Source organism: Cebus imitator, unplaced genomic scaffold, assembly GCF_001604975.1.
Source record: "Cebus imitator isolate Cc_AM_T3 unplaced genomic scaffold, Cebus_imitator-1.0 Scaffold403, whole genome shotgun sequence".
Taxonomy (NCBI): Eukaryota; Metazoa; Chordata; class Mammalia; order Primates; family Cebidae; genus Cebus; species Cebus imitator.
Window position 1 is genome coordinate 1,332,877 of NW_016107718.1, and position 27,674 is coordinate 1,360,550.

At 40.3% G+C, this 27,674-nt stretch overlaps 1 protein-coding gene across 1 annotated transcript in view; it reads left to right on the forward strand.

The window, feature by feature from the left end:
- The window catches only part of TEK (TEK receptor tyrosine kinase), a 70,438-nt gene that overhangs the window by 12,832 nt on the left and 29,932 nt on the right, over window positions 1-27,674 (forward strand). The window contains 8 exon segments of the mRNA XM_037731485.1: window positions 585-737; window positions 6,567-6,698; window positions 7,174-7,314; window positions 13,005-13,133; window positions 16,496-16,647; window positions 18,907-19,051; window positions 25,265-25,426; window positions 26,976-27,110. Of these exon segments, the coding sequence (XP_037587413.1) occupies window positions 585-737; window positions 6,567-6,698; window positions 7,174-7,314; window positions 13,005-13,133; window positions 16,496-16,647; window positions 18,907-19,051; window positions 25,265-25,426; window positions 26,976-27,110 (1,149 nt within the window).

Here is a 27,674-nt window from a genome sequence, read left to right on the forward strand (position 1 = left end):
TTTCTTTGATTGTGACATTGTTGATGGCAGGGTTTAGGAAATTACCACAGTAAACACGGGAAGCCAGTTGTTAGCAGTTCTGGCAGTCCAACTGTGTAACCCAGATGTGTCTAGGTCCCAGCTATGGCTTGGTACCGCCTGCTGGCAGTTGCCTGATCCAGCTGGAATATTGATGGGGACCATTCTGAAATCTGTGAGTGGATAAGACTTCCAGATTGGACTAGGGATTATGGGTATCTCCTAGTTAATTGGTTAGTTGATGGGGTTACCTGTCATTTTTCACCTAACTTTGCCTGCCAACTATGTTCACCTCTCCCTGCAGAATATAAGAACTTATACTGCCCCCATCTTCATGGGTTTGGTGGTAGATCCCACAGACTAACCTATCTGCTCTATCACTATGACTTTCTTGACTACTGGGAGAGTACTAAATAGTTCAGCCTTTTCATTCTTCTCCCACCTCCAATATGTGAGAGCACATTTTCTTTACCAAGTCAGGGAAAGCTGATTAAGTGGAAAAACCAGACAAGGAAAAAGGAATGTTTCAGTGTGACCTATTGTTCTTCACTCTTCCTTCTTACTAGGTTCCTTCATCCATTCGGTCCCCCGGCATGAAATACCTGATATTCTAGAAATAAACCTGCCTTATGCTCAGCCCCAGGATGCTGGAGTATACTCGGCCAGGTATATAGGAGGAAATCTCTTCACCTCGTCCTTCACCAGGCTGATAGTCCGGAGTAAGTGATTGAGAGGCCACCATTTGTGATGGTGTAGTTGTTAGATTGTTAGGATTTTTAGTTGTGAGTAACAGAAACGAACCATGGCTTCTTAAGCAAAAACGAGGGACTGGTTGGAGGTTGTATTAGTCTGTTCTCATGCTGCAAAGCAAATGAATTAGAGATACCAATCATTAGAGTAATGACAGAAAAGCCCAGGTATTTAGATCTGAAGACTTAAATATTTAATATTACAAATACTTGATGTAGCTGGGGAAAATTCAGGACAAATCATTTTCTTTTTTTCAGGGCAAATCATTTCTAATTTCACTTGCTCTTTATTAAGATGTACTTGAGACTGGCTGATTTATAAAGGGAAGAGGTTTAATTGATTTACAGTTCAATACCCTGGGGAGGCATCAGGCAGCTTACAATCATGGCAGAAGAGGAAGCAAACACATCCTTCTTCACATGGCAGCAGGAGAGAGAAGGATGAGAGTGAAGGAGGGGGGAAGAACTGTATAAAACCACCAGATCTCATGAGAACTCACTCACTATCACGGGAACAGCATGATTAAATTATCTGCTACTGGCTTCCTCCCACAACATGTGGGGATTACAGGAACTACAATTCAAGATGAGATTTGGGTGGAGACATAGCCAAACCGTATCAGAGGGGGACACTAAGGACTCCTAATAAATTGATGGGAAAGCTGGAAAGTGACCGGATGCGGTGGCTCATGCCTGTAATCTCAGCACTTTGAGAGGCCCTTTGAGATCAAGAGTTTAATACCAGCTTGGGCAACAGGACAAAAACCCATCTCTACAGAAAATACTAAAATTAGCCAGGCATGGTGATGCACACCTGTAGTTCCAGCTATTTGGCACGTTGCGGTGGGAGGTTAGCTCAAGTTCGGGAGGTCAAGGCTGAAGTGGGCCAGCCTGGGCAAAAGAGCAAGGCCCTGTCTCAAAAAAACACTGCAAAGCAAGTTCCAGAAAAGATAAACTTCAAGGAAGAGCTGAGGCTCAGTGGCGATGGGTATGGGGAGGTAGAGGAATGGGCTTTCTCTCTAAGATGCTGCTTTTACGATGACTCAGCTTCAGCAATGTTTCTTTTGCTTCCAAATTTTGAATTTCCAGGCTAAAGAATTAGATTGGCCTAACATGTATTAGATGTCTATCAGCCTAGACCAGTGAGCTACAGACAAGGATGGAGCCACATACTGCAAGTTAAAGGCACTAGAAACTCCCATTTGTACAGCATGATCGTCCATATAAAAAGGGAGACCGCGATGAGTAAAGCAGTCTCACTGAAAGGTGTCTGCTCTAGGGGGATGAGCTGGACCTCTTGGGTTAGACTGACATGTGATTAAACCTTGCCTCCTGTAAATCCCACACGTCCCAGGTCATTTAACTCTTAAATGTGATTTTTATTTTCAGTTTTGAAAAACGTAAGAGTTAGAACTAGTAAAAACTTTTTTTCCCCATTATAACTATTGAAATGGGGCATAAATATCAACATTACATCCTATAATTTTTATAGGAACTTGATGAATAGAAAGAAAATGATTTGTCCTGAATTTTCCCCAGCTATATCAGGTATTTATAATACTAAATATTTAAGTCTTCAGGTCTAAATACCTGGGCTTCTCTGTCATTCCTCCAGTGATTGCCATCTCTAATTAATTTGCTTTGCATTATATTCCCTCATTCATTTAACAAAATATGTTGCTCATAACCCTGTGCCAAGAATTGTGTTGGTGTTGAGAATACAGGATCATAAAATAAATCCCTGTCCCTTGGGTCACTCCCAATCAGAGTAGGTACATCTATAATTAGCTAAATAAACATTGAAAAATGACAATAGAATTATGAAAAGTGTGGTTCATCTAGTTTATACTCCATGCTTAGCCACCTCTATGGGCATAAAATATAGCAGGGTGTTTTATAGGCAGGACTATTTGAGCTTGAGTTGAGAGGAATCTTTCCATGTACCCAGGACCTGTTTCCTTCTAGATAACTACTGTGCTTGACTTCTATTAAATGTCAGAGCAGCCTTTTTGTAAGATGAATCTTAAAAAAATATATAATTTACGATGATAGCAAAACTGCAATATTCAACTTCTTCTTCTTTTTTTTTTTTTTTTTTTTGAGACCGAGTCTCGATCTGTTGCCCAGGCTGGAGTGCAATGATGTGGTCTCGGCTCACTACAACCTCCACCTCCTGGGTTCAACCAATTCTCCTGCCTCAGCCTCCCAAGTAGCTGAGATTACAGGCACCCACCACCATGCCCGGCTAATTTTTGTATTTTTAGTAGAGATGGGGTTTCACCATGTTGGCCAGGATGGTCTCACACTCCTCACCTCGTGATCTGCCCGCCTTGGCCTCCCAAAGTGCTGGGATTACAGGCATGAGCCGCCACGCCTGGCCAATATTCAGCTTCTAATAGCTTGCTTCACAGTTACTTTTACATGAAGTTTCTGTGACTTGGAAGAAGCAGGTGATATCCTCTTTTATTCTACTACTCAGGAGAGTCTGAATGGCAAGGAAGCAATTTGCATTTATTTTATTTAGATAGTTTCTTTGGGTTCTGATATAACACCATGTACTAGGTGTACTCAGAGGGTAAATGGCATACATCTTTTAGGGGTGTCAGACACCTATATATGTTGATATGTAGTTGTTTGAGATAGGAAAATCAAAGTGTTTTTCCTAATCTCGGTTCTCACTGAACACCAGATGTGTAGGGATTTTTCCTTGCACCCTCTCTAGTTCTCTAGCAGACGTCAATTGGGTATCCTATAGTTACTCAATTCTGACTCTACTGGGAAATAGTATCAGACCCTACAAGTTACATGTTCAGTCCTATTAGACTACGCCCACTTTAGATGCCAGTTGTGAGCCCCAGATTGCAACCTGTGTCTCTGACTGACCGTATATCATTGATCGGTGGTGAGACTCCCTCTTGGGTTGGGTTAATTTGCTAGAAGGGCTCACAGAACTCAGAGAAACACATTTACTATCTTATTATAGGGAATATTACAAATATTAAGGTGAGCAGCCAGGTGGAAGAGATGCACAGGGCAAGATATGGGGAGTGGGTACATGGGCTCTCTAGGTACATCACCCTCCAGGAACCTCCATGTGTTCAGTGATCATGATGCTCTCTGAATCCTGTCCTTTTGGGTTTTTGTGGAATATTCATTAGGTAGGCATAATTGATTAAATCACTGGCCATTGATCAATTTAATGTTCAATCTTTAGCCCCTCCCTAGAGATAGGGGGGATAGGCTGAGTATCACAACTCTGTAATCATGCCTTGGTATTTCTGGTGACTAGCTCTCATCCTGAAGCTGTCTCGGGGCCGCCAGCCACCAGTCCGCTCAATGGCATACAAAAGGTACTCTCATCACTCCAGAGATTCTAGGGGTTTTAGGAACTCTGTGCCAGGAAACAGGGATGAGACTATTGATATATTAAGAGACTATATGTAAAATATATAGTTCTTACATCACAACACAGTGGTAAAAGGCTTAAGGCTTTAAAAAAAATTAGTATCAAAACAAACATGACTAGTATAGACTAGAATGTAAAATTCGACTGAGCTTTAAGATAAAGCAAAAGATTTCAAACATATTTTGATATCCAAGCTGTCTGTTTTCAGTGTGCTAGGAGTATGTGTTCATTCTGCTTTGTGGTTAGGGGTATTTTAATGAAACAATTCGAGGAGCACAGCTAATATCTAAAATCATTCTAAGAAAGTTTAAGTTGGATCACAGCCATCCCATTTAAGAATATTTCTCCCCAGTATGAGTTCTTTTATATTTATGAAGAAATGGGATACAGGTGAAGGCACATGTCCATTTCTCTTAACTGTAGGGTGCCTGTATTAGTCAATATTCATACTGCTATAAAGAAGTACCCGAGACTGGGTGATTTATAAAGAAAAGAGGTTTAATTGACTCAGTTACGTTTAATTGACTCGGTTCTGCATGGCTAGGGAGGCCTCAGAAAATTTACATTCATGGCAGAAGGCGAAGGAGAAGCAAGTACTTTGTTCACAAGGTGGCAGGAGAGAGAGTGAGCCTGTGCATGCAAAGCAGGAAATGCCACACTTTAAAACCATTAGCCGTCATGCAGATTCACTCACTATCAGGAGAACAGCCTGGGGAAATCACCCCCCATGATCCAGTCACCTCCCGTTAGGTCCCTCCCTCAAGATGTGGGGATTACAGTTGGAGATAAGATTTGGGTGGGGACACAGCCAAACCATATTACCATCTCTCCAGGATGAATTGAAACCTAGAAACACTCAGTGCTTAAAGATTTTTTATAAAAAATCACAATCTTTATAGGATTTTCTTTTCTGTATAGATTTGTTCTCTGGCAAGATTTTCATAATGTAGAATTTTTCTCTGTATGCCATGAAATAGAGTTTCATAAAATACAGAATCACAAAGCCTTTGAAGAAAATAGATGCCTAATTGCATACTTGTTGCTTATCAGCAGACTCTTCCTGACCTCTCCATCCCCAAGAAATCACCCCTATTATTCCCTAAAGCTTTATTTTTTCTTTCTTCCTGGGATGAGAAGTAGGTCTGTAGGTAAGTACAGGACGAGGTACAGTTTAATGTCACAGGGAACTCATTTTCATCTACATTGTCTGCCACCATTGTTTTCAACATGTACAAATAACCTGCGGTCTGGCTCTGAAGAAATCACTAATCGTTCAAAACCTCTTTCCCTCTACATATTGAAGAATATAAATATTAGCTTTTAGACATTTTGTACCTTTATTTATTAAGTGGAAGACTGTAAGAAATTATGTGTGTTGGCAGTCTTCTTGATGACTGTAGAGAAAATACTGATAACCAGGAGTTCTTGCCAAAGAAATTATAATGTTACATCAGCTGTAGGCCCAGGCCCAAGCTTACCACCATGAGACTAACAGGACAAAGACACTAGTTCCCTTCGGATGAGAAATGAAACTGAATTCCTGACCTGACCACGAAGGGTCATTCCAACCCTCCTGGGTGTTCCTTATATTAGAAGCTATCCTAGGACCTAATTGACAATCAAAAATCACCAAGTGTTAGAAGTGGCCAAGAAATGTGAATCTAGAAGGATTTTACTGTCCTTGTACTTCAGGTTTTGCCTATCTTGTTTCACTTCTTATATGGTTTTCCAGCTGAAAAATAGGTGGAGGCTACTAGTTCTCTTTTCTGCCTTATCCCTCCTCCACATACTCCAGGCCAGAGGTTCTCCAACTCTAGCATATGTCCAAGTCACCTGGAGGGCTTGTTAAGCACAGTTTACTAGGCCCCTTCAAGAATTTCTCATTCCGTAGGTTGTGGCTGGGTGGTTGGGTGGGGTCTGGGATTTGCACTTCTAACAGATTCCCAGAGGATGAGGTTGCTACTGGTCAGAGACCACGCCTTGAAAATTACGGCTCCAGCCTATAACCATGCCTGCAACTCCCTGGACATGCCATGGTCTCTTCCTATGCCTTGCCTTTGCCTGGAACACACTCTCCAGCCTTATCTTCTTTGCTGCTTAGGTTGTCCTGCAGATTCAGCCTGCATACCACATCCTCTGGGAAGCCTTCCTTCATGCCCTCTCTTATCCCCCAGAGTTAGGTACTTTTTATCTTTGTTTCTATCACAATTTTCTGTTTAATATCTCTCTCCCATATTAGACCATTAGCTTTTAGAGAGCAGAGCGTGTATTTTATGTTCATTCACCAGTTTCCACTGGTGTCCACTGAAGTGACTGACACATACTAGGTGCTCAATAAAGATTTGTTGAGTGAATGTCTCTACTCACCACAGCCTTGTTTTCCTTAACAAAAGGATGTGAAGCTCAGAAGTGGGGACCTGAATGTAACCGTCGCTGTACTGCTTGTATGAACAATGGTGTCTGCCACGAAGATACTGGAGAATGCATTTGCCCTCCTGGGTTTATGGGAAGGACATGTGAGAAGGGTAAGCCAAGAGTACTTGGTAAGTAAGCTGTGGATTTAAAAAGCCATCATTTCTTGATCTAGAATTTTAGATCTGGACACAGATGGGAATGGAAGCTAAATGGCCTCTGTTAGTCCAGATGGTACCTGTGTGTAAATGAGAAAAAAGGTGCCTTTTCCTAAAGGTTCTTTATTACCAACCATTGGAAAGTTATAATAAATATACAGATCTATGATATTTACAATGTGAATGCCACCCCCTTGGTTTGCACAGTGCACAAACCAGCATGCTTGTGAGTGATGTCCCTGATGTCCTCTCTGTGGGGCAGTTTCATTATCAGTAAAATGGGCCAGCAGGGTGTGCTCATCCTACCCACGCCACAGCTGAGCTTTGACTATTTCCCTTATTCACTAAACTAGGAGAAACGAATCCGAAGAATTATGCATTTCAAAGAGTTTCATATTTGACTCTGAATCGTTTCTTTTCCTCCCGAAAGCTTGTGAACTGCACACATTTGGCAGAACTTGTAACGAAAGGTGCAGTGGACAAGATGGATGCAAGTCTTATGTGATCTGTCTCCCTGACCCCTATGGGTGTTCCTGTGCCACAGGCTGGAAGGGTCTGCAGTGCAATGAAGGTATGCATTAATCACACCTTTGTACAGAAAACGTCCTAGCAGGTATGCAAAGGAGATCCAGTTTGCTGGAAATCAAAATATAGGTTATACCTGGATTGCTTAGTCAGCTACCCACTACTGGACGACAGGATTTTGAATCATAGATGTTTTCATCTAATGTAAATTATACTTTCACCATAAAAAATTTGGACTGCATAGAAAGTACTTCTCATAACTATCACCTAGGGGATCTCACTAAAGCATGGATTCTGGTTTGGTAGGTATGGACTGGGGCCCCAGGTTCTGCATTTCTAACAGGCTCCCAAGCAGTTTTGATGTCGGTTTTCAGACCACGCTTTGAGTAGGAAGACCATAGAAAACTTGTTTTTTCCAGTGAATCATAAAATCACAGCTTTAGCCGGGTGTGGTAGTGCATGCCTATTGTCCCAGCTACTCAGGAGGCTGAGGCAGGAGGATCCCTTGAGCCCAGGAGTTTGAAGCTGCAGTGAGCTATGATTGCACCACTGCACTCCGGCCTGGGCAACAGAGTGAGACCTTGAAAAAAAAAAAAGGAAATCAAAATCAGAGCTTTTAGGTTAGATCCAAACAGGATTTAGGGGCTCAAAAATCGAAGAAGTTAAAATCTTACCTGCAGTGGACCTTATGCAAGCAGTACTAACCACACCTACTCAGAGTCCCTCTGCCCTTTCTAAAGTATGCTTTCCTGTTTGACTGGGCTTGATGGAATGCATCTGACATCTACTTTTCAGTATGTGTTTCACATCTACTGTCACACAGTAGCTCAACATGAACCTGTACACAAATATGACAGAACCTCCCTAATGTATATGAATGTTGTGAATTAGCCAGAGCTCAAAGGCTCTTCAGTGTTTATCTCACAAAGTCAGCTTTTCCCATATCCAGCACTAAAAGTAGCTTTGATAGGGTCCCAGCAACTTGATAACCATGCTCCAGGGCAGAGCCGTTCAGTAGAAATATAAGCCATTCGCATGTAGAATTTAAAATTTTCTAGTGTCCACATTAAAATGGTGAAGAAGAATAGGTGAAATAATTTTTATATATTATGTAACCTAGTATGTTAAAAATATTAACAGTTCAACATGTAATCAGTAGCAAAAGTATTAATGAGATATTTTACACTCCCTTTTTCATAGTAGGTCTTTGACATTTCAATTTGGACTAGCCATATTTTAAGGGTTCCATAGCCAGTGGCGAACTGTACTGAATGGCACAAACCCCAGGGGCTTGGAAGAGGAGAACAAAGAGGAGAGTTACACAAAAGTTAGCTCCTGCCACCTGCAATACCTCATTCAGTTCCCTCTAAATGCTATGTCTGCCCCCTGGAACATGGAGTGAGCCACAGCAGTGGAGGAATCCCATCTGGCCTTGGAAATGTGCCTCTTAAGGTAAAAGGTGACTCCAGGCAGGGGCAGATCCCTCTTTTTAAAAAAAAAAAAAAATTAAAATCTTACGCAAACTGCGAACACTTTGCTAGGGCCCAGGGAGGGGTGCATGCAGGCAGCCTCTAGACCATGAATGTCACAGCTTCATAGTGACTGTGTCTCTGGGCCCACGTTTGTGAGGACATTTCATGAACTCATCCTAGCCCATTTCTCGCTCAAGAAAATCACCATGATTTTATGCATAGAACTGTTCTAATATACTTCCAGACTCCTTTCAACAGTCATTATCCTGTTCAATCCATCCAAAAAGCAGTAGGAAAGCAAGGAGACATTTCTAATCGTTACTACTACTTATCGTCTCCTCTGATAGTCCAGGATTTAGAATAGTCACCAATAGATTGTATATTATCAGGGCTGGTTTCTACCTGAGGAAATAAGCAATAATAGAAATTTTTGAAGCAAATAGTGGGGACAATAAAGAGAATACGGGAATTCCACTGTGCAAATACATGATCATTCAGTCATTCAGAGCCCTCCGCCAGGAAGAAAGTGCCAGTGTGTACTAGAAACTAAAAAATCAGGCTTCATGATGTTTTATGGTCTTCTGCCATCACAATAGAAACTTGATTTTAGTAGTCAGATTTCCTTTATGCTTATTAATAGTTCTCAACCTTTCTACCATCTGCTTTGAGTAAGAAGTTGTGATTAAGTTGTTTTCCCAGCTTTATCGAGGTCTAATTGCTAAGTAAAAATTGTATGTAGTTAAGGTACAAAATGTGATATTTTGATATATGTATACATTGTGAAATTATTACTGCTATTAAGCTACTTAACATACCCGCCACCTCACACAGTTACTGTGTGTTTGTGGGTATGGTGACAGCATTTAAGATCTCTCAGCAAATTTCAAGTATACAATATAGTAATATTAAGTTTAGCCAACCTGTTGTATATTAGAACTCCAAAACTTACTATTCATGCATAATTAAAATTTTTTGCCATTTGACCAGCATCTCCCCATTTCCTCCACTCCACAGTCCCTGGGAACCACTATGCTGCTTTCCTTCTATAAGTTTGACATTTTTAGATTCCATGTATAGAAGAGATCTTACAGTATTGGTCTGTCTATGCCTGGCTTATTTCACTTAGCACAATGTCCTCCAGGTTCAGCCATGTTTCTGCAAATGACAGAATTTCCTTCTTTTCAAAGGCTGAATAATATGTCATTAGATATAGTGATTTCATTTCTCTTGGATATATACCCAGAAGTGGGATTGCCAGATCATATGGTAGTTCTATCTTGAGTGTTTTGAAGAACTTCCATATTGTTTTCCATAATAACTGTACCAATTTACATTCCCACCAATAGCATATAAGGGTTCCCTTTTATCTATATCCTTGCCATTATAACAGGTGTGATGTGATATCTCATTGTGGTTTTGATTTTCATTTCCCTGATGATTAGTGATGTTGAGTATTTTTCATATACCTGTTGGCCATTTGTATGTCTTCTTTTAAGAGATGCTGGCTGGGTGCAGTGGCTCATGCCTGTAATCCCACAGCCCTTTGGGAGACCGGCAGGGGGCGGGGGCAGATCACCTGAGGTTGGGAGTTTGACCAACATGGAGAAACCGTGTCTCTACTAAAAATACAAAATTAGCTGGGCATGGTGGTGGATGCTTGTAATGCCAGCTACTCAAGAGGCTGAGGCAGGAGAATTGCTTGAATCTGGGAAGCAGAGATTGCGGTGAGTCAAGGTCATGCCACTGCACTCTAGCCTGGGCAACAAGAGGGAAACTCTGCCTCAAAAAAACAAAACAAAACAAAAACAGATGTCTATTCAGGTCCTTTGTCCATTTTTTAATCAGGTTGTTTTTCTGCTATTAAGTTGTTTGAGTTCCTTACATATTTTGGTTGTTAACCTCTCAGGTGTATACTCTGGAAATACATTTTCTTTTCTTGTTCCGTACATTGTGGCTTCACTCTGTTGATTGTTTCCTTTGCTGTGCAGAAGCTTGTTAGTTTGATGTAATCACATTTGTCTATTTCTGCTTTTGTTGTCTGTACTTTTGAAGTCATATCCAAAAAATCAAGAAGATCAATATCAAGAAGCTTTTCTCCTCTGTTTTCTTCTAGTGGTTTTACAATTTCAGGTCTTATGTTGTGTCTTTAGTCAATTTTGTATTGATTTTTGAGTATCATATGAGATGGGGTTCTAATTCCATTCTTCTGCTTGTGGTTATCTAGTTTTCCCAGGACCGTTTATTGAAGAGATTAACCTTTCCCTGCTGTGCGTTTTTCATATCTTTGTTGAATCAGTTAACTCTAAATGTGTAAATTTATTTCTTGGCTGTCAGTTCTGTTCCATTGGTCTATACATCTGTTTTTATGCCAATGCCATACTGTTTTTATTACTACAGCTTTTATCTTGAAATCAGGTAATGTGATGTCTCTATCTTTGTTCTTCTTGCTCAATATTGCTTTGGCTATTCTAGGCCTTCTATGGTTCAATATAAATTTTAGAATTTTTTTTTCTATTTCTGTGAAAACTTCCATTGCAATTTTGATAGTAATTGTATTGAGTTTGTAGATAACTTAGTTGTGATTAATACTAAAAATAAAGACTGCATTTTAGCTGGGTGAATAAAATACAAATTGGAAACAAATCATCAGAGCCCTAAACCACAAACTTTTGCATTAATTTTGGTTAGAAGCCTTCTAGTAATGTTACAGTTGACCAGAATAAAGATAGCCAGTTAACAGAATCCATTTGCCATATCTCAAATTCTAACAATTGTCTTTGAAGGTTTAGTGAGCTCCAAGGGAAAGTAATGCTTCTACCCTATCCTCCAGGAGCTTATTTTAAGTACCAAAACATAATTAGAATAGCTTAAATACTCTGCTATAAAGAAACAGGCTTAAAAATCTAACATTTTAAATTATCTTGATTTCTACTTTTCAGCGGTTTAACCATGATGTGCCAATGCATAGTTTTCTTTATATTTATTCTTCTGCGGGCTTAACAAACTTGAATGTGTAAATTTCAACAAATTGGGGGAATTTAAACCATTATTTCTTCAAATATTTTTTTCTAACCCTTTCTCTCTGATCCTTCCTGGACCTCCAATTACACGTGTGTTAGATGTTTTGATATTGTCTCATGGGCCCCTAGAGATAAAATCATTTTTTTCCAACCTTTTCCCTACCTTTCTTCTTCAGATTGGTTATTGATGTAGCTTCAAGTTTATTGGCTTTTTCTTTTGTCGTCTCCATTCTGTTGCTAAGTCCATATATAGTGATATTTGATTTCAAATGTTGTGTTTTTCAGTTTTGGAACTTTTTTTGCTTTAAAAAATAGTCTGTCTTTCCCTGCTGAAGTTTTTTATTGTTTCATTTGTTGTGAACATATCTTCTTTTACCTCACTGAGCATAGTTATTATAGTTGTTTTAAAATTCTTGTTTATTCCAACATCTGGCTCATCACAGTTGGTCTCTGCTGATTTTCTTGTTTCTTAAAAAATGGACCTTAATTCTCCATTTCTTCTTGGGATTGTATCTTGGACACTGAAAATGTTACATTGTGGAGACTCTGGAATATGATATAATCTTTCAGGAATGTTAATTTTGTTTTGTTTTAGCAGGCAATTAACTTAGTAGGATTCAAACCCGCTCCCTCACTATTAGGAATCAGGTCAAACTCAGTTTAGTTCTTTTCTCTTTAGCTGGGCTGCTTTGAGTCTGTACCGAGCATGCACAGATCAAGGATCAGCCGAAGATCTGGGACTTTTTTGACTCTCTTTCTGTGTTTTCCCCTCTCTTTCTAGTGGCTGTGGTTTTCCTGACTCTGTCCTCTGATTCATCAGGCCAGTAAGCCTGCAGGTTTTCTTTGGAGTCTTAGCTTCCATACGTGGTGTCAACTGTACCTAACACTTAGGCTAAAAGCTGAAAAATGGGAAACACATGTTTCCCAACTTCCAAATTTTAGTTCTTCTCCAGAATCTTCCAGGTCTTTGTTTCTTCCTGTCCTACTCTTCAGTGCTTTCAGGAAGTTGTTTTCTAAATGTAGTTGTATCTACAAAAAAGTTGGCGTGATAGGAGCTCATTCAATTTTTTTGGAGGCAGAACTCCCCAGCTTTTAAAGTTCCTGATAATTCAGATAAATTCCACCCTACCTTACATAAATCAGCAAAGTTGATGGCTTAGAGAAAAATGAAACTAGGCACCTGCAGCCTTAGTTTCCTCTCTTCCCCTGTATTAATACTGTTTTTTTGATGTCTTTGTTTACAGCATGCCACCCTGGTTTTTATGGGCCAGATTGTAAGCTTAGGTGCAGCTGCAGCAATGGGGAGATGTGTGATCGCTTCAGAGGATGTCTCTGCTCTCCAGGACGGCAAGGGGTCCAGTGTGAGAGAGAAGGTAAAGCAAGGTAACACTGTAGTCAAGGCCATATTCAGCAGGTCTGAACTGAGCTTGCGCCAGCATCCCAAGATCCTCAGACCTCTTTTCTTTCCATCCAGAAGTTGAGAATAATTTATCCTAAATTCTTTCTTCCTTTTTTTTTTTTTTTTTTTGAGACAGAGTCTCGCTCTATCGCCAGGCTGGAGTGCAGTGGCGCGATCCCGACTCACTGCAACTTCTGTTTTCTGGTTTCAAGCAATTCTCCTGCCTCAGCCTCCCGAGTAGCTGGGACTACAGGCACGTGCCACCACGCCCGGCTAATTTTTTGTACTTTTTAGTAGAGACGGGGTTTCACCATGTTGGCCAGGATGATCTCAATCTCTTGACCTCGTGATCCACCCGCCTCAGCCGCCCAAAGTGCTGGGATTACAGGTGTTTATCCTAAATTCTAAAGCACAACATTTTAATTCTTCTCTACTGAACCAAATCGTAGCCTTTATTTCTCTTGCCACTAGGAAGAAACCATATGTTCTCTGTAGCAGCTTAAGTGATGGCTGGCCAGCTCTGCCTGCCTCTTCTGCTCCTTTTTCTAGGAGCAGCCTTTTCCCTGGATATGCATAGCAGAGAAAGAGCAATTTGGGATGAATTTAAACAGAGGATATTTTTAAAGCAATAGAAAGAATAAAATAAATAGAAAAGATTATGCTCAAAATGAAATTGTATGTAATTCTAGTTCAGAAATTACTCTCCAGCAGGAGTCAGCAAACTTTAACCCACAGACTAAATCCAGCCCACTATCTCTTTAAAAACAGCGGTATAGAGATAACAGTTTTTATATCGAAATGTTTACCTTTTTTAAAATGTACAATTCAATGGTTTTTGGTATGTTTACAGAGCTGTGCAATCATTGCCATAATCTAATTTTACAACATATTCATCATACCGAAAGAAACCTTGTACCCATTAGCAGAAACTTCCGTTCTCCAATTATCTTAATTTCTGACAACCATTAATTTGCAGTTGACCTTGAACAACATGGGGGATAGAGGTACTAGCCTTCCTCACAGTAGAAAATCCACGTATAACTTTTGACTCCCCAAAGGCTTAACCACTAGTAGCCTATATTAACGAGAAGTCTTATCCATAACATAGTCAATTAACATGTAGACTAGTATCTATATATATTTTTGGCTTTCATGACATACCTAACTTTTTCTTAAATTTTTTTTGATGTTTCTAGGCTACACAGTTTGTCAGTGAGTTTTTTCAAATTATCTCAAATCTCCAAAACATTTTCCAATACATTTATTGAAAAAAAAAATCCAGGTCAGTGGACCTATGCAGTTCAAGCCCATATTGTTCAAGGGTCAACTATATCTTCTGTCTCTGTAGATTGCCTGTCCGTGACATTTTATATGCTCTAAATAGGATGATATAATATATCATCATTTGTAACTAGCTTCATTTGCCAGACCTTTTTTGAGGTTTATCTATGGTGTAGCATGTATCAGTACTTCATTCCTTTTTGTTTCTCACCATCTGTTATTATAAAGAAAAACTTTTTGGATTACAGCCACCCCCATTCACTAATAATCTGTTGCCTGCGGCTGCTTTTGTACTGCAAGGGCGGAAAACATGGCTTGCAAAGCTGACTATATTTGCTCTCTTTACAGAAAACGTTTGCTATCCACAGCCCTGGAATATACTTTTTAAAATTAAAAGAAGCAGACATATGTATTTTCAAACTTAAATAATAAATATATATTGCGTTTTCAATCATATAACTATAAATGCCATTGAAATAAACATATATCCAGTGAAATCTACACTCAAAATAATACAGCTATGGTCTTTTTCCAGCTACTTTTAAAAATCAGAACAAATATTGGGAGTGGGAGTGGGATGCTAGCAAGTTTTCTCAAAGCCCTTAAACTTTATACTTTTTTTTCTTCTGTTACGCCTGGACTTTACTACAGAACAGAAATCAGGGAGTGGTTAGAAAGGGAAGGAAATGCCTTGGGGCATCTATAAAATTGTATTGAAGGTGGGCAACTAACAAGTTTAAGGATTTGAATTTTGTACTTGGCTCCTTCCTTTCTGCTGTTTCTGCAAAAGGAGTGCATTCTGATGGGAGAATGTAAGACAGGTTAACCAGGGTGCCACTAGGGCTTTCAGAGAGTAGCTTCCTTTCCAGATTCCCAGCACATCCACCACATCCTCCTTCACCGCCAGCACCTGCACCTTCACCTCCACCCGACTTCAGAAAATACAAGGGGACGACAAAGGAAAGAAATGCTTTGAAAGTGTCAAAATATGTTTTTCAATTCCTATTCCTGTAGCTACTTAGGCTGAAAATTTGGCATATTTCCATAATCTTCCCAAGTTTACAGATATATCAAGGAATAACCTTGTAATTGTTGGCACTCTTTCCCTTCTCCTTCACACATTTACCCATTTTATTCTAGGCCTGAGAAGTAGATATCAGTATAAAATGTCATTATTGACCCCGCCTCTTCCCACCACTGGTAAGGAACAGTCTGCAGTTACTGCTGCTCTGAGGGCACCTCTGTCACCTACTGAGTGTTGGAAAATTTTCATACATGTCTCACATTCAATTACAAATGGTCCAAGGTTTTCTAAGACCATATGGTTTAGAATAAAATTGGTATATTTCCGGGTTATTCATTCTCTACTATGTAGATATTAGGCAAGAAATCCTGACACCATTACCTTTGTTGACACCACAGACCCCTTTCCTTCTTTCAGTATTCGCGGCAACAGTTCTGATTTGGCTGTTGAGTAGATATTGATTTGGGAGAGTTATATTCCACTTATTTGATGTACTTCTTTGGTGAACAATTTTATTCACCTTTTCCTCTTATTTATCTGCTATTCCCAGTGAATGAGACATCTCTCATATGTCTAAACTGAGAACGGTGCTGTTGATCAGCAATACCATGGGGTTATTTGCTGAGTGGAAGAAGAACTAGTTTTTTGTTTGTTTTGTTTTTGTAATCATTCACGTAAAAAGAAAGAGGGGGACTGAACAGCAAAGTCTAGCGGAGATACGGCCATGATAATCATTTTAATATTGAGACTGTTCCTCCCTGGTCCATGTGAGGAGCACATCCTTCTGGTGAAGAGTGTGGACTCTGGGATTATAAAGATCTGAGTCTGAATCTGGGCTCCTGAACCTCTGTCTCCTCATCCACAAAATGGAGATCACAATAGCATCTGCAATGTCTCATGTGATGACAAAACAAAGTATTTGCAAAATTCTTGCCCAGTGCATGACTTACGAAAGTAGACATTTTTATTATTACTACTGCTGCTGGCTCTGTTAAATAGTAAGATTTCACAGTGCTGTTTTCTTCCTTCAGGCATACCAAGGATGACCCCAAGGATACTGGATTTGCCAGATAATACAGAAGTAAACAGTGGTAAATTTAACCCCATTTGCAAAGCTTCTGGCTGGCCGCTACCTACTAATGAAGAAATGACCCTGGTGAAGCCGGATGGGACAGTGCTCTATGTAAGAGCCATTCTTATTCTGCCTTCCTTGAACCATGAGATGCTTTCAGTGTAGTAATCACCCCGCTAAATGATAGATTTCATTCAGTGCTTTCATCCTTCTAGGCTAGTATGTTGTTGGCTTTGATAAAATACCCTTTCCCTGGAGAGGCAGAACAGACTCACAGCAGCCTCACTGATTTCCTCTGTTGACTAGTACTGCAGTGCAAGATTGGGAATATGCCTCCAGTGGAACTGACAGAGCTGAGTGCTAAGGATGGCACACATCCTGCAGAACTGTCCAGCCAGTATGGGGAGAAGTACGTTCCAGTCTGTGCAAAGCTTTGTTCTCACTGTCCCTATACCTCTAACTACTCATATCAGGAAGAGTAAGGTGTTACAACCCATGAATCAGCAGATTTACATGCTACCAGGTGCAACCAGGACATGGACTTTGGATGACTGGTCTACTCCTGTTACGCTCTTTGGAGCAACAGTTAGGAGAGCATAGAAGAGGAGAGTTCAGCCTGATCCATTAGACTCTACACAGACAGGTCTTGAATCTGCTCCCACATCTCCAGTTCTGAAACTGTAATCCATTAGGTCTGAATGCATTCCTTGGTTTTCTCCCCCTCTTCTTTCAGCCCTCATTGTTGATGCCCACCACAGGTTAGGGTAATATCACAGCGGTTCTTTTTTGTTTAAAAGGATCAAGCTGGCCGGGTGTGGTGGCTCACACCTGTAATCCCAACACTTTGGGAGGTCAAGGCGGGTGGATCACGAGGTCAAGAGATCAAGACCATCCTGGTCAACATGGTGAAACCCCATCTCTACTAAAACTACAAAAAATTAGCTGGGCATGGTGGCGCGTGCCTGTAATCCCAGCTACTCAGGAGGCTGAGGCAGGAGAATTGCCTGAACCCAGGAGGCGGAGGTTGCAGTGAGCCGAGATCGCACCATTGCACTCCAGCCTGGGTAACAAGAGCGAAACTCCGTCTCAAAAAAAAAAAAAAAAAAAAAAAGGATCAAGCTACTTTTCGAACATGCTTTTCTTCTCTCTCCCAGCTGTACCAAAAGCAGCAGAGGCAGGAACCCCCCAAATTTCTCTTGTGTTACAAATGATCCTTAGGATATTGTTGTATTTTTTTAATCTAAAAATTTAGAAATAGTTATTCTTTTTTCTGTCAAAGATGAACAAATTCAGCTTGACCAGAGGTAGGGATGAGTGACCTTCTGGGGTAAGAATATGTAGAATGTACCATTACCAGAGTCCATGTTTTAAATGTCCCAGATTCCACTCAAACCACCCACCAGGTAGAAGAAGCCAATTTAGGACTTCCAAAATCTTGTTGGCTTTTTCATGAGTTAATGAAACTAATGGCTGCTACGTAGTAAGGGTTTACCATACTATATGTAACTTCTTACTTAACATTGCCTAGTCTCTCTCTGTTTCTCTCTCTCTCTCTCTCTCTCTCCCCCCCATCTCTTTTTTGTAGAAGTGGGAACTGGCTGGGTGAAGTTAAGTAACTCAAAAATTGGTCAAAAATAGTAAAGAGGCTAGATATGGTGACTCATGCCTATAATCCCAGTGCTTTGGGAACCTGAGGTAGGAGGATCACATTAGGCCAGGAATTTGAGACCAGTCTGGGCAACACAGTAAGACCCCATCTCTAAAAAAAAGAGAGAGTTAGCTGGACCTGGTGGCATATGCTTGCAGTCCCAGCTATTTGGGAGGCTGAGGTGGGAGGATCACTTGAGGCCAGGAGATTGAGGCTACAGTGAGCTATGATCACTGCACTATACTCGAGCCTGAGCCACAGAGCAAGACTGTGTTGTCTCTTTTTAAAAAATGGCAGAGGTCCATCTGTCTTCAGAACCCTGGATTTTCCCAGTACTCCACACTTGACAGCCTCTCAAACACTTAGGAAGCCACTTTGTCATCCCACACAGCCATCTAGGTATTATACAGGAAAGGAACAAATCTTACAAAGAGTAGTTTAAAAGAAATCATGCTTCAGCCTTCTTGCTTGTAAGTGTTTACCCCACACTCCCAAACACACAAATACAACAGCAGGATCTGACAGGGCCTCAATCCAAAATAAACTTTCAGGGCTACTACAATAGCTTTGGAAATAAGCCAATAATTATATGAGCATTACATTTAACTTCTTGATCTCTCCTAGAAAACTTCTTATTAAACAATGAGATGGGGTCAGTGTTATGAACCTTTGTGTTTATGCCTCCCTAGAAGTTTTTATTTTTTTGTATTTGACCTTTTCAGCCAAAAGACTTTAACCATACGGGTCATTTCGCAGTAGCCATATTCACCATCCACCGGATCCTCCCCCCTGACTCAGGAGTTTGGGTCTGCAGTGTAAACACAGTGGCTGGGATGGTGGAAAAGACCTTCAACATTTCTGTTAAAGGTAAGTTCATTTTTCAGAAAAAGAGATAGTATCCTCGATGCACCAAGTTTTTGTATTACTGGGGAAAGGTGCCGCTTCCGGACAGAAATGTATGTGAACACTAAAATACCTTTGAGGTTAATTTCCAGAATACTAAGCCTTTAAAAAAATAGAGATTAAGAGTATGAACTGTAGATTCACACAGTCCCAGGTTTGATTTTGTCTCTTAACAGTTCATAATCTTGTGGGTGGCCTTGAACAAATGAATTTACCTTTTTGAGTCTCTGTAAATGAAGCTTATTTTAGGTACTTCTTAGGGTTATTGTGAAGCCTCGTTAAATGCATAAAATACTTGGAATTGTGTCTGGCACAACATATCTGGTAGTGATTCTGTTTCACAAGAAGGTTGGCATTGCCATTATTGTGACTTCCTATTCATGACGATAGAGAAGGATTTCGAGAATCCCTGTTTTGAGGAATACTCACTTAATAGCCCAGGTTATGCTATCTAATTAATATGAATGTCTTTTCACATTCAGGGCTGTGGGCATTTTTCCTGCTATAAATCAGTATTTCAAAATTCAGATTAATATGAGTATTTGTTTGTAGATTTGTGGCTTGAGCGGAAGATCTAAAATGGAGGTAAGTCCACGTTGACTTGGCTGCTGTATATAGCTACAGCAAGGAATTTTACATTCGGAAGTTACTTATGAACCTGTTTAGACAAGAATACCTAACAGCTCTCTGGTGTATATTCTAGGAAAGGCACTAGGTTAAGATTACTTGTAATTTCTAATACATTGTAAATGCTCTGTAAATAGTTGCTATCCTGCATTGTTTAGAGAACAATGACAAGAACAAAGGTCTGTACATGTTTCGTGTAGACATTTTTTTCTGAATATTTTTGATCCACTGTTGGCTGCTTCACAGATGTGAACCCACATACACAAAGGGTCAACTGTATACAGTAGCACAGATCGTAACCACAAATCTTAGTACTAAACCTGGGTCTCCTGACTCCAAACCCAGCACTATCTCTTCTGGACCATTTTGCTTTCTGAGTCTCTTATGTTACAGAGGAGGAAACTGTGAGGTGACCAAAGTTGATTTGTACTTGGCCCCCTTCATTACTTCATTAGTAATCTCTTGGGAGATCCCAGAGGTAACCTCTGTACATGAAATGCTGTAAATACTCAGAGCATAATCTATTTTTAAAGGCCAATAACCACAGTAGCATAAATGTAATCCCATAGATTTGGATTCTCTGCCCTGATAATCCATATTAAATACCTCAGAATCCTTTTTTTGGTTTTCTATTGTACTTTAAGTTCCAGGGTACATGTGCAGATCTTGCAGGATTGTTGCATAGATACACACATGCCATGGTGGTTTGCTGTCTCCATCCCCCTGTCACCTACGTCAGGCATTTCTTCCAGTTGGGGCATCCTTCCCCAACCTTCCTGCCCCTCGCTGTCTCTCCCCTAACCCCCCCACCCCTCAGCATACCCCAGTGTGTGATGTTCCCCTCCCTGTGCCCGTGTGTTCTCATTGTTCAAGTCCCACAAATGAGTGAGAACGTGTGGTGTTTGGTTTTCTGTTCTTGTGTCAGTTTGCTGAGAATGATGGTTTCCAGATTCATCCATGTCCCTGCAAAGGACACGAACTCATCATTTTTTTTGTGGCTGCATAGTATTCCATGGTGTATATGTGCCACATTTTCCCTGTCCAGTCTATCATTGATGGGCATTGGGGTTGGTTCCAGGTCTTTGCTATTGTAAACAGTGCCACAGTGAACATACATGTGCATGTGTCTTTATAATAGAAGAATTTATAATCCTTTGGGTATATACCCAGTAATGGGATTGCTGAGTCAAATGGAATTTCTATTTCTAGGTCCTTGACGAATCACCACACTGTCTTCCTCAGTGGCTGAACCTAATTTACACTCCCGTCAACAATGTAAAACTGTTCCTATTTCTCCACATCCTCTCCAGCATCTGTTGTCTCCAGATTTTTTAATGATCACCAGTCTAACTGGCGTCAGATGGTATCTCAATGTGGTTTTGATTTGCATTTCTCTAATGACCAGTGATGATGAGCATTTTTTCATATGTTTTTTTGGCCTCACATATATCTTCTTTTGAAAAGTGTCTTTTCATATCCTTCACCCACTTTTGAATGGGTTTGTTTTTTTCTTGTAAATCTGCTTTAGTTCTTTGTAGATTCTGGATATTAGCCCTTTGTCAGATGGGTAGATTGCAAAATTTTTTTCCCATTCTGTTGGTTGCCAGTTCACTCTTATGATTGTTTCTTTTGCTGTGCAGAAGCTCTTAAGTTTAATTAGAATCCTTCTTATTATTACTTTTGGTTACAGGAAAAAGCCCAAATCTGTTTTATTCAGTAGAACATTCACATGATCAAAATAATTTCTTGCATCTCACATGTTCTTGGAAGAAAGGAAATGATATGCAGATAAGAAAAATTACTCTAGTTTTAAGCTTCTTGGAATGTTTGCTACCCTTGGACATAAGTCCAAAACAAACCATGTGGTGAACACACAGAAGGGTCGCTGGTCTAGATTTTAGTTGTAGTGAAAGACACGGCACACAATATCAATGTGTTGCAGCGTCTCCAGTCCTAAGTAACTGCTTTCTCTTTGCTGTCACATTGACTGACAGCCATAAAATGTAAATAGCCATTAGGGAATTTAGTGAATTTAATCAGCATCTTTTATTATAGTATTTAAAAAAACAGATACTAGGCTTTACCACCAGTGTACAGATTGGTACAATCACTTTGGAAAACTGGCAACATGTACTAAACCTAAACATATGCTTAAACCCTGTAAATCAGCAATTCCACTCCTAGATACATGCTAAAAAGAATGACTGTATATGTTCAAAGAAGACATCTTCGAGAATGTTCAGAGCAGCTGTATTCAAAGTAGCCCCAAACTGAAATTAACTCAAATGTCCATCAACACTGGAAAGGATACATAAATTGTAGTATATTCATATGTGTTAGTTTGCTAAGGCTGCCATAACAAAGTACTACAGGCTGGGTGGCTTAAGCAACAGAAATTTATTTTCTCATAATTCTTGAGGCTACAAGTCAAAGATCAAGGTGTCAGCAGAGTTTATTTCTTCTGAGACTTCTCTCCTTGGCTTGTAGATGGCCGTTGTCTCCCTGTGAAGACACAGGGTGATTAAATTAGGACACAGATATAAGGTCTTCTCTTTGTACCTGTGTCCTAATTTAATCTTCTTATATGGACACCAGTCATATTGGATTATGACACACCTTAATAAATTTATTTCAAATTAATTACTCCTTTAAAGGCCTTACCTCCAGACACGGTTACCTCCTGAGGTACTAGGGGTTAAGACTTTAACATGTGATTTGCAGGGAAAGCAATTCAGCCCATAAAATCATGCAGAGGAATAGTAAACAGCAATAAAAAAGAATTAATTCCTTCAACCATATGGATGAATCTTGCAAACATGATAATGAGTGAAAGAAAGTACACGCTTTATGATTCCATTTATGTGAAACTAAAGAATAGGAAATACTAATCTTCAGTGACAGAAGGCAAAAAAGTAGCTACCTCTGGATAGAGGATATTGAATGGAAAGGGGCACAGGGTTGCCTTCTGAGGGCTGAGAATATTCTTTATCTTAATCTGAGTGGTGGTTACATGGGTGTACACATAGGTAAAGTCTCTTGAGCTAAATACAGTTAAGATTTCTGCACTTTGTAATATGTATATTCTATCTCAGTAAAAATGATAGGCAAAACAAAAAGATTACTAAAAGGAAGCCTTTGTAGCAATTTTTATTTATTTATTTTTATTTATTTATTTTTCTAGCAATTTTTAAGCCCTTATAAAAGTTTCAGAGACTGGCATTAATGGCTGTTATCAAATGTGCATCTTGGACCGGGTGTGATGGCTCACGCCTGTAATCCCAGCACTTTGGGAAGCCGAGGTGGGCAGATCATGAGGTCAAGGGTTTGAGACCAGCCTGGCCAACATGGCGAAACCCCATCTCTGCTAAGAATGCAAAAATTAGCCAGGCATGGTGGCACGTGCCTATAATCCCAGCTACCCAGGAAGCTGAGGCAGGATAATAGCCTGACCCCAGGAGGCGGAGGTTGCAGTGAGCCGAGATCATGCCACTACACTCCAGCCTGGGTGACAGAGCAAGACTCTGTCTTGGGGGAAAAAAAGAGCATCTGCTGCTTTAGAGAAAGGGGTGGCCTTATTTTATCATATGAGAAAAGCATTACTTGAACAAATTTACTCACAGAACTGCCCTCCTTTCTAACCTAAGTAAAATGTGTACTCAGACTTATCTAACTTAACATTGGCACAATCTGCCTCCAGTTAGGGGATACTGTGTCTTACTAGCTTTATTATCTTGACTTTGGACAACTTCCTAAGCCTTCACTTAGTCAATAGAATTTACTTTAGGCCTATTATGTTTCAGCCCCTGTTCGAGGCTCTGGGAATAGAGCAGTGAATAATACAGGGGAGAAAAAACTCATTATGGAGCTCACATTCCCACAGGGAGATAAACAGTGAGCAAACAGATAAGTACAATGTACAGTTCACTAAAATGCTGAGTGTCTTGGGGAAAACTAAAGCATACATAGGGGTAGAAAATCCTGGGCTAGGGCTAGAGTGGTGACTGTAATTTAAAATAGGGTAGTCAGGCCTTCCTGAGAAGATATTTGAGCAAAGACTTGAAGGTCATTTCTAAGGAAGGCGAGCCAAACTATTGAGACAGAAAAAAAAAAGAAAAATTACTGAACATTGCCATGTCCTCTGAAATCTGAAAGGTTCTGCATTGTATAATACACACTCTTGGGGAAGAAAAACAAAACCAGTTATGTATTTCTAAGAAGGCGGGGCCAAGGGAGCTATAGAGCTCTTTGGAAATTGAACTGACAAACAATAATTCAGCACCTGGTCGGTACCTGGTGAACAAACTAGACGGTCTTTGCCCTAATGGAATTTACAGTGTAGTGTTGTGTTTCATAACCTTTTAATTATCATCCCACTAAGGAGCCCTTTTAGAAATTTTATTCCAGAGCTCTCCCTCATCATCATAAAATTTTATTATCACAAATGTACTAGATATCTCTTTGTGTACTATGGCTCTTTGGAGAGCTGCAACCCATTATAATATCTAAAATTTTTGCATCCTCCGAGAACCAGTTTTCATTGTTTTTGGGGCACTGTCACCCCCATTGAGAATACATGGTCTTTGAGATGGGGAGATTGTTTTAGATTATCTGAGTGGACCTACTTCAATACCTTGAATCATTAAAAGTAGAGAAACTTTCCTGACAGTAGTCAGAGATGTGGTGGTCAAAGAAGAATCAGAGAGGCCTGATGTTGTTGAGTTTGAAGGCATAGGAAAGAGCCTTGAGCCAAGGAGTGCAGGCAGTTTCTAGAAGTTAGAAAGAACAAGAAAACAGATTCTCCCCTAAGCCTCCCGAAAGGAACACAGCCTTGCTAACGCCTTAATTTTAGCACAGTGAGACCCATGTCCCACTTCTGACTTCTAGAACTATAATTAATTTATGGTGTTTGGCTGAAAGAGAGAATGAATTATGATATAGAAGAAAGACCAATATCAAATAATCATACTACAAAGAATAATTAAAAATCACCATAAACAAAAAAATAGAGGTTCTGTGAAAGCACAGGATATCTTAACTGAGGTTCTAGAATAGCCGCCTGTGAAATATTCATATCGGGGCTAAGATTTAACTGGGAGAATAATGGGAGGTGGAGCATTCCTGAAGAAGAGTGACATCCACAAAAAATCTAAAGAAAGGAGGTTCGTGCTTTGTTAGTTGGATAAAGTGAAAGGTCATTGGGACTGGAGGATACTAGGTGAGAGGAAGAGGAGGTTGGAGAGTGGGCAGGGGCTCAGTCGCTCAAGGCCTGGCTGGTCATGGTATAAATTTTTGGTTTTATCTTACATGTAATGAGAATCAACTGCAGGGTCTTGAGCAAAGGGGCACATCTATTTTAAGGAAGCACTTTGAGGATAATGGGCTGGGGAAGCAAAGCAGAGAGCTTAGAGAGCAGGTGATCTCACTGCGTCTGAGCAGAAAACTTTAAGAGGACTTTGCTGGGCATGTAAAACACATCTTCTACCTCCACCTAAGAACAATCATAAAACCTCCAAGCCAAAGGACTAATCTGACTTCTGAAACTGTATTTAGTTCCTCCAGAGCCCCTGAATGCTCCAACTGTGATTGACACTGGACATAACTTTGCTGTCATCAACATCAGCTCTGAGCCTTACTTTGGGGATGGACCAATCAGATCCAAGAAGCTTCTATACAAACCTGTTAATCACAATAAGGCTTGGCAACATATTCAAGGTAAGCTTTGGACAGGATAGATGCCAGCTGGGGATGTGGCACCAGCAGAATAATTTTTGTCCAAATCTAGCAATTCCCTTCTTCCTGCTTCCATCCTCTGTGCCAAGGTGGTGGCTGTTGTAGAGGATTCCATTTCAGAGTATTCAGGAGAGAGTGCAGGTATTGCTGCCGTATTGAATTGTTTATTCCTTTTCTTATTTCATGTCTTGCCCTGTCCTGCAGACTCAACACAGAGAGGTTTTTAAAGGATTTCAAACATGCAAAGTTTGGGCTGCGGCAAACTGGAATGGGCTGGGGGAAGGGCGAGTACAGGCAAAGAGAGCTACAGGCCCCTCCCCTAACTTCCTGAAAGAAAAGATAATTGAACAAAATGTGACGAAATGCCAAAAGTTCATGAAAACAGTTGAATTTATTTTGAAACACAAATTACAATTCTATTTGTTGCATGATAATGTAAAATCACAATTTTAAAAAGCAAAGACAGTATTATCAGTGACTATGCTGCTTCAGTTGGACCATCCGGTGAAAAGATCTGCCGCTCACCTGCTTGTAGGCAGCATGGACTCCTCCACCCATGCCTTTGTCCTACTATGCCTATGATTTCTTTACAAGGACCCTGTGTTCACTATATGGAGGTAAGAAAACTACCAAAAAGGAGAAGAGGAGGAGGATTTTGGGCCGAATAACAACACTAGCTGACTGGGGTAGACTGAATAAAATGGTATTATTACTGGGTCCTTTGTATACTATTGTAGATTCTATCAAAATTCAGAATTCCAGGGATGTGAGGCTGATTTGCTGAATTGCTGTTTACAACATCAACGGCTAGGTCTTTTATGGTGTCATATGGTGGTAATAATCCATCACCTTTTTCTACAAGTAGACATCCACAAAATGGTCTTCTAAGAACTGGTAAATACATCCATTTTTTTCTTATCAAGTAGGAATTTATCATATGGTAAGGCAGAAATTTATCTTTGCAATATCCATGGAGAAGCAGAGGCTGACTACAGCAAATAAGGAGAGAAGAGGCAGATACCATTTGTTTATGGGCACTATTTTCAAGGACTTCAGAGTGCTTCATTGTGATGGTATGACCATTACAAATCAGCTCTCTGGTCACTTTGAGCAAACCTCCTAAGCATCTTTTTCTCTTGATAGCTTGATTGCAATCAGTGTATATATTTGAAAACAGTAGCAATTAAATTATTTTATTCTAATTGAGTTTTCCCCCTAAATCTGGTATTCCATATAGTAGATTTGTGAGATTTTATTTTACAAATGAAAAGACAAAAGTACCAGGGCAGAAATGTGTAAGTGGCACAGAAATACATGCTTGAATGTGTACATTGTAACCTGCAAACATTTCAAAAGCCAAATTTTCCTCATATTAGGAAGGTTGAGGCCTTGAAGATGTAATTGCCTCTCTGTTTCACTAAGACATAGTTTTGAAAACCTAAAATCAGTTCACATCACAATAACAACAACCCCAGTTTAAGGAATGTAAGAGAATGCCAACTTAAGTTTCCTGGACTTTTTCTCTTCTCAGTGACAAATGATATTGTTACACTCAACTATTTGGAACCTCAAACAGAATACGAACTCTGTGTGCAACTGGCTCGTCGTGGAGAGGGCGGGGAAGGGCATCCTGGACCTGTGAGACGCTTCATAACAGCTTCTATCGGTCAGTGGAGGCCAACAGACATTTTTCATAAGCCGGGTGGGAGGGGGAGGAAGGGGAAAGAGGAAGGAAGATCAGGAAGGGTGGTGGTGGGTGAGTGGGTGGGTGGGGATGGAGGTGGCAGGAGTTTGCTTTTGAATGGGTGGGAAAGTGACAGGAAGGCTAGCAACTTCAAGCCAAACTGTTCCTTTATTTGGGTTGGACTCCTGGTCTGTCTCCCTGGGGGAGGGGGTCTGCAGCACTCTTTAGGGACAGAGAAGGAAGCAGTTGAGCCTTCAGGAAGGCAAAGCCATCCCCTAGGAGCTGGGATTTACACAGCAGCAACTGTGCTGAGTTTCAGCTCCTGTATTTTATCACTTGCTTCCTGTTTCCATCTTAGGGGCCCAGGCCAGGCTCTTGCCACAGACATTTCAGAAGTCCCAGTTTATTTATTTTCACAAATAATTTCTAATTTTTCAAGTAATTCATGTGCAGAGTTATGACATCAAATAGAATAAGAAGCTTTTATCTAAAGAACAGCATTCCCCTGCTCCATCCTTCACCTCCCAGTCTGGCTTCCTAGAGGTA